This window comes from Nannospalax galili, unplaced genomic scaffold (assembly GCF_000622305.1).
Source record: "Nannospalax galili isolate Female #2095 unplaced genomic scaffold, S.galili_v1.0 scaffold85, whole genome shotgun sequence".
NCBI lineage: Eukaryota > Metazoa > Chordata > Mammalia > Rodentia > Spalacidae > Nannospalax > Nannospalax galili.
In genome coordinates this window covers 4037036-4045385 of record NW_008358866.1, presented here as the reverse complement: position 1 = coordinate 4045385, position 8350 = coordinate 4037036, and the positions used below count along the sequence as shown (strand labels likewise).

General features: G+C 37.0%; 1 protein-coding gene across 12 annotated transcripts in view; it reads right to left on the bottom strand.

Annotated features, from left to right (window-relative positions):
- Adam22 (ADAM metallopeptidase domain 22) overlaps window positions 1-8350 on the bottom strand; it is a 267323-nt gene that overhangs the window by 50205 nt on the left and 208768 nt on the right. For all 12 annotated transcript variants that reach the window (XM_008822497.2, XM_008822498.2, XM_008822504.2 and 9 more), the window contains exons 15-18: window positions 5306-5405; window positions 4944-5015; window positions 4624-4716; window positions 1113-1193 (exon numbers count right to left, since the gene is read on the bottom strand). In XM_008822497.2, the coding sequence (XP_008820719.1) occupies window positions 1113-1193; window positions 4624-4716; window positions 4944-5015; window positions 5306-5405 (346 nt within the window). The remainder of the gene's footprint in view (window positions 1-1112; window positions 1194-4623; window positions 4717-4943; window positions 5016-5305; window positions 5406-8350) is intronic.

Genomic DNA, 8350 nt, shown 5'->3' with positions numbered 1-8350 from the left:
AGAGAGAGAGACAGAGAGAGACAGAGAGAGAGAGAGAGAGAGACAGACAGAAAGAGAGAAAGAGACAAGAGACAGAGAATACCATGCAAAGACAAAGTGTGATGAGACCAGAAACGAAATGCAAATGAAGCTGCAGCTACAGGAACACAGAGGATGAGTACCCCCTAAATCAGTGAAGAGCATGGTATAACTGGCAAAACGTCTTAGCAGAAGCAATGCCAACAAGATACTTCCCATGAACAGCCAGACTCAATCCCTCAGAGATATTTCATCCTTGAAAGCACAAAGGAGCCCAACTTAGGAAGAGTATGACAGTGCAACAAGGTATGGAAATGACTCTCACTCTGTCATGAAGTTTAAAAGAAGGTGACAACACAGTTCATACTAGTCTTGTATTTTATAAAGAAATAAAATAATTTTCATTGTTTTTTGTTTTAACTTACTATGTGTTCATTTCCTTATGCATTTAAAATCAACAGCAATGAGTTTTCCGTAATTTGACAAAGTTTTTAAAGATCACGAAGCAACTGTAATATTTTCCACTGTCTATTGTTTCAACTTATATGTTTGTTTTTACAGTTTGACACAACTATGTAATGCGAGGATTGAGCACATTGAAATCTGTAACCTCATTACAGTTTCCAATACCCTGGCACATCTATCCACACTAAATTCAAGGAAAGATATTAATGGTGGAAGTGATGAATCTCTCAGATAAATAAAAGGTCCCCTCTCAGGGCCCAAAGCTCTATGGGTCTCTCTGCTTCAGCTGGCTGCCATTTCATTAGTAACAGTAAATAACTTCTTCCTTTAGTAAGTAAAAAAAAAAAAAATTAAATGCCTTTTACTCTCTACTTCAAACAAAAAACAATGTATCTAAGACACATATGCAATCTTAGGTTAGTTCTACATCAAGACACATGTATGCTGAACATCTATTCAAGCTGTAATTACTCAAACTTAAATGCTTGAAAAATAAAAGAGAGACAGAGAGAGGTGATATGAAAGAGACACATGCGCATCTTACCCATTTACATCTCTCCAGGGGGTAGCACACCAAAGGTGCCCCCACTTTTCCCCATGGAGCTTAGAATAATTCCTTTATAAATTACCTGGCTTGAATTCCCCGAACATGTTTCACGAATATCACAATCATTCACTACTTCCCGGCACACAGTCCCCATGGGCTGAAACTAAAATGAACAACAAAAAAAAAATCAATGTGCAAAACTGTGAAAGGACCAAAAACTCCCATAGTAGCATAAAAATAAAAAAAGGAAAATGAAAACTGTTTGGAAAAGAATACCTTAAACTGTTTTAAGAAGATAGTCTGTGAAAAACAGTTGCTGAATAAAATGCTATCTTAATAGTTTCAAGAGATAGTTTCTTGTGTATGAAGTCACTTCCACAGTCACCACACATAAGCATCAAAATATTCTGCTAAAATGGAACAGAGCTTGAAGGATGAGTTAGCCCAAGTTCCCGGCAAGCAGTTTTTGGATTTATGCTTCACCCTTCTTTCTTATTTACAACTTTATCATATAAATTTTTTTCTTTCTTTCTGCCTTATCTGCCAAAAACTGGAAAGTTATATTTTGGACTGAATCACTAAAGTTTGATTTTCTAGCAGTTATTTTTTCTCAAGATTTCCATTCTCTTCTCCCCTTCCTCCTCTCTACATAGATTTAACTCATTTCTAATTTCCTAACATTTGTGTCTCTGGACAGGTGCTTGGGGCTTTTTGCTTCTTTGTTTTCAATCACTTCGAATACTTCCTCAATCCATCTTTAGCCTCACTGGATTTGTAAACTGCAATTGTACTTGTACTAACAAAGCAGACCAGGGATACATCAAGTCATCAGAACGTTCCTTCCCTCCCACTTCAAGCCCTCTCCTCTTTCATCCAAAGTGCTGACCCTGGGAGCTGGGTTAGTCTCCGCTTTTGTCCTCTGTTCAAGCAGACTTGCATAATATTGTGCTCCTCCCACTTCCATGGAAACCTCATTTCCTCTCCCTGCTCAGAACCCACCAGGCACCTGAGTCTCTTACTGTTCCCAGATCAGGCACTAGCCATTGCCAACTCCAATTAGGATGTCAAAAGATGCTTTTCAGGAGATCCAAACAAAATTTGTGTTCATTACTTATGTTTACGAAGCATTTAGTACTTACCAGGCACACTGGAAATTCCATGAAAAACAAAATACAAGAAGCCTGCTCATAAGGAAGTTATTTTTTACCAGAGAGGTATGATTATGACAGCCAAATAAAGAAATAAGCAAAATAATTTAACTTCACCTGTTCTGGTTCTTTTCTTCCTTCAAATGGGACAAGCTACAATTTTACAATATCTAAAGAATAGATTTGAGGTAGAGTTTAGATAAGAGTGTAAATATCCAAGAATTTTTAGGAAACCTTGGGGAAAAAAGCAGAGTAAGGAAAGATGTGCTCATCATCTAGGATACAGCAGTAAGTCAACCAGAATCCCTGCCTAACGGGAACTTAGAACAGGAGGACACAAACAACAGAAAGCAAGCAATAGCCAGGGCAGGGCCACAAGCTGTGACCTGAGGGCCGAATCAGCTGGCTAAAACTTTACACAGAGAGTTTTACTGGAACACTGGCACACATTTGCTTCTGTAGTTCTGATGGCTACTTTCAAAGACAGAGAAGAGAAACTGGGAGAGGCTATGATTCAAAAATCCTAAACTATTTATTAGTGGTCACAGAAAACATTTGCCAACCCTTGCCTTATAGATACTTATAGATATGTGTAGAAAAATTGAGACAGAGTTTCTCATCTTAATGTACTTCCCTTCCTCCATTCACTCTTCTGCCTCTGGTTCCCTTAGGAGTCGGGGAAGGGGGAGTGTAAAGAAAGCAACAAAAAGATTTTAGTTGGATAGTAATTTATGTATTCGATTATTTTGTATTTCTTCCTTATAAAGATTATAATATCACAAAGACTCTAATTCTACACGTCTAAGACAAAGGTGTTATTTACATGTACTTTACAGATAGGCAGACTTAAAACATCAAGGATTAAGGATAAATGGCTCAGGATCCCTTGTTACACAGTTAGAGAAGCTGACAGCATAAGAGATATGGCAGACAAAATGAAAAGATGTCTGTTTCACATGTGATTTAATCTCTTCTTGGAGAGGATGCTTTCAGAGATCTCTGCCAGCACCTTGCTTTTAAAAAGCTGCCAGAGACACAGCAGCAGAATGCAAACAACAGAAAGTCCTGCCAGCAGATCTGGGATTTAACAGCACATCTATGCCTTCTTCTGAGCAAGCTTCTGTAGGTTATTCATCACCCTTGAGATCAGAATAGCACAACTGTCAAAATCAAGATGAGAATGCCTCAGCAAGAGCATGCTTGTGCACATTATCTAAGACAGTGGTATCAAGCAAGGAAATTTTGTCCCCAAAGGGGGCATTTTTCTAATGTCTGAAGACATTTTGGCTGTCACAACTGGGACAGTTCTTCAGCATCTAATGGATACAACCAGGGATGCTGCTAGTATCCTACAATGCACAAGGCACTCCTTTACTTACCCAGCCAAGAATGCCCATAGTGTCAGCTGGGACATCCAGACATAAGATGACACAAATTAAAAGTTTTGACCCAAAGAGGATAGTTACTTCAGAGTTTTAGATCCATCCCACCTTCCTTTAACTCAAAGCTATTCAATCAGCAAACAATCATCCAAGTACCATGTATATTTATTTATGCACTCAACAAGCATATACTAAGAATCTATGTCAGTTTCTGTGCAAATGCCTGGCTCTGCACCATAAAATATTTAAACTGGTGATAGATGAATGTTCAGAAATCAAACAGTGCATGGAAAAGAAAAACTTTTTTGGGGGAGGGCAGGGGAAGGTAAGCCCCAAGTAACTTTTTTCTTGATGTAAAAATGTACATATTTAGAGGTAAGTATGAAGATTCTGTTAGGGGGATAAAATCAGATATGAGCATAAAGATGGATCTCAACTTCTATATCAATAAAGCATGTAAGGTATTATCTTGCCTAAAGCATTTCTCTTATACCCTAAGTAGCTAGTGTCAAAGGATATAACAAGCTGAGCAACAAGAAGGCTATAGCAAATATGTTTGGCTTTACAGAGAAGGAAATGCTACTCAAAGCCTAACAACATGTTGGCCAAGCATGGTGGTGCATGTCTTTAATCCCAGCACTCAGGATGCAAAGGCAGGAAGATCTCTGTGAGTTCCAGGCCCTGCTTGATCTACACAGTGAGTTGCAGGCCAGCCAGTGCTACATAATGAGACTCTGTCTCAAAAAAAAAAAAAAGATTAGTAACACCTGGTTTCATTTAACATGCCTTCGCCTCAGAGAGGCAGTAGAGAGAGGATAGCCTCTGAGAATTAACAGTGTTCAGGCTCCAGTGCCGTGGTTTATTGGTAAAAGATGTGAGACAAGTTAAATAGAAGTAATGACAGAAAGTACACTTCAGAAGATTTTATGAAGATGTGACCACTTGGAATTTCATCATTTATTTGTGCTAGACACAGTTATTAAGTTATATTTTTAAAGCCTTAGCAATTTAATCATATTGCACCTTCTTTTTCACCTTTGGCCTTCATTGGCCATTTATTTACCTTGCACTTTTTACAACAGAGACCATCGCTGCATTGTGAGTCTTGGGTCAAGGTGCATTTCTTACAACACTCTGCTCCTTCAAGGGCACATTCCTAAGGAATATGAGCAATTGCAAAACATCAGAAAATGTTGTCATTTTCCCAAAAGTACCAAGATATTTTCTAAAATAAATGTATAAATGCATAACAACAATAATTTATCCACAAATCCTCTAAGATTCTGAGCTACAACGCTCAGTGTATCTTGAGGCTATGTACCTAGACTAACCCCCTCGTTACCTAGAAACTATCTTGGAAACGACTGACCACCAGAGACTCACCGCAGTGGTGCCACAGTCACACTCCTCTCCAGTTTCAATGAAGCCATTGCCACACTCTGGGGGATCCAGAAGCTGTGGAAGGAAAACCAAAAAAGATAATGAAATAACTGAGGGAGAAACCATAAAGAAAACAAAACAAAGTCCCTGCTATTTCTATCTGCTTTCTGTTACCAGAGTAGCTGGTAACAGAATTTGGAGTAGACCCAAATGCCCACATAGGCTGACTTAGAAAATGTATGCATGTAGAAACTTGCACATGTAGGCCAAACTGAAAAGTCTTCCTTTATAGACTGACTAGCTAAAAATAGCATTTATAATAGCGTACAACAATCAGCAGTTACAAGTCTTGAGCACATCATTACCTTGGAAGGTTTGTTGAAGAGGCAGGCCCCACCGCCACTATTCAGGAAGCCATGATACTCTTCAATATTACACTGAGTGAACTTCTTAGGGAGATAGTAGCTGTTGGAGAAGAGAAAGTTAATACTTGGTACATTAGTTTCTCTTATTTCCTTGTCTTATATTTGAAAAGTGTTAGACATTTTTTAAACACAAGGATAAATTTTATTTAGGCACTACATGAATGTTCAATCTGTGTGAGCGTTAGTCATTCATTATATTTATAAATTCTTCACTTGGTGACACATAGTGCTATTGGCTGTTCACTTACTTGCATGTGAACTAAAGGAAAGATATGCATAGCACCTACAATGTAAATCCAAGAAGGAAATGTTTATTTCATAACTAACACTAATATACAACTAGCTACAACCCAAATATCAGAGAATTCTACAAAATAACAGGCCATGAAAGTCAAATAGAAACTAAAACTGTTCCAGACTGAAGAAATCTAAAGAGACATAAACTCAATGTGATTTCTCACCCTGCAGCTTTGGGTATAAACGACTTTGCTGATAGAAGGGCCAGTCTTGAATGAGCTTGTAGAGCTACAGGGTTCTCCTGCCTGTGTGTGGCTGTGCTGGGGACATTCTTGTGGGAAGTACATACCAAAGTGTTTGGCAGAGGGTAGCAGCGCATCAAACAAGCACCTTATAATTTAGGGGACCAAGAGAATCTTTCTTACCCATCTATGACTTTTTCTCATTTGAGATTGTTTTTAAAAATGTATGTGAGCTTGCGTATGGAAAAAAGTAATAAATGGTTGAAAGAAAAAGAGAAATTTAGTGAAAGAACAATTAGACAATATGCCAATATAAGAATCTTCAAAATAAGCACACTCTTAAATGAGCAATTCTTAGTTTAAAATGTTTTGTATGTATATAATTAGCTATATGCACAAAGATATATGAGCAAATATTTATAGCAGCATAATTTATACTAGCCAATAACATGAAAGTAATTCAAGTACTGAATAATAAAAAACTGTTAACTAAACTTTGATAGGTGGATAAAATAGAATACCATGCAGTTATTCACATAGTGTTGAAGAATACTTAGACTTGGAAAGTGATGACAACATAGTGTCAAGTAAAAAAATGAATATTTATATATGTAGCAGGAGCCAAAATTTATAACATAGCAATAAAGAACAGAAAGAAAAAACACTGAGTTACAATATAGTAACATTTTAATATCAACCATGGTCACCACTAGACAAAAAGAAGTAAATTTTATATTTTTAAAAACTTTTACTTTGAGATTTTATTTAAAAAGAAAAACAAGATAATGAATGGCTTTTGTTTTACTTTTTGGGAAGGGTCTCACTATTTAATCCAGGCTGGCCTTGAATGCAGAATCATATCCTCACCTCACCTGTGCTAGGAATACAGGTGTACTACCATGCCGGGATAATGCATAGTTCTTAAAGTGTCTCTCACTAGCCTGGAATAAGTTTCTATTCATAAACTTACTTCTTCCTAGCACAGTGGTTAATATTTGATTAGTCAGTTCATAGAACTTATGATTATATGCTAAAATTTATTTTTATTTTAATAACATTATTTGCACAAAATAAGGGGTTTCATTATGAATTCTCATGCATGTATATAATGCATTTTTATAATACTCACCTCAACCAATTGATTTTTGAAGTGCTTTGTGCTACTCTCTAAATAAAGTAGTATTGAGTATAAGTTATCTAAACTATTTTACGTCCTTCACTTCCTTTTCCTAATAAGGTATAAACTATTTTTAACTTGAAAGCCTCTTCAAATGTTATTTCCTTTTTCTTTTTCATTGTCTGACTCCCAACAGGTGCTCTTATCACTTTCCCTTCAATCTATCCCACATGTCTCTTCCAGATCACCCTTTATAGACAGGACTCTCTCCAAGCACCCTGTTTATTCCACTGGTCAAAAGTAGAGATGACTCCCTACTACCAAAGAAGAAAGTCACCAACTTTAAGCATAAAATCCTCAGAAGTCAGGCAGGGTGGTGCATGACTCTAATCCCAGAACTTGGGAAGCAGAGGTAAGCCAGGGCACATAAGACCCTGTCTCTGGGGAAAAAAAAATCTAGTTTGACTTTCATCCTGCAAAGGCGCCACTAGGGTCACAGCCTGGCCCAGTCTTCTGCACACTCCACAATGGGAAGCTTAGGCTGTTCCCCAACCCTCAGCAGTGACCTGAAACAACTCCTTCACATTTTTGACTGGGAATCTCTTTTTACCTATCAACAGTTGAAGTATGTGAATCACAAAAATCTGACTTCTGTTTCATGGGGTAACATACATATCACATTCAATGCACCCTTAAAATTGACTAATGTGAGGCTAGAGAGATGGACCATCAGTTAAGAGTGCCGGCTGTTCTTCCAGAAGACTCAGGTTTGAATCCCAGCACCTACGTGGTGGCTAACAACCATTGGTAATGCCAGTTCCATGGGATCTGACATCTGACACCCTCTTCTGTCCTCTGTGGTGCACTTACACACATGCAGGCATAACACTCATACACATAAAATAAAAATAAATAAATAAATTGACTGATATTCATTTCAACCATGGTTTCCAACATTAGCAGTGCCAAGGAAGTTTAGGAAGTGAAAATGTGAGAGATTTGGGGTGGAGAAAAGTCAGCTGTAGAGATGATATATGGTATACATCAAACTAAACAGCCATATCAGATAACTTTTACATAACGCAGTTTTCTTTTGCTTGTGTCTATTTAATGTAAGAAGAATTCTAAAGCAAAAGCTATAAATATGTTAAAATGGCTATTTAATTTTTCTGTAATTATGCATTCTACTATGGAGATTGTGTATAAAAATTTAAAGTAACTAACCAAAATAATCAGATATGTAGTAATATATTTAATGATATGTTAAGTAATTTATAAAGGAAAAGAGCCACAGCACAAAGTGTATTAATAATTACAATATTACAACTATAACACCTCTCATTAATGAACAAAATGTCCAAATTAATTTTTTTTTTTGAAATTCTCTAA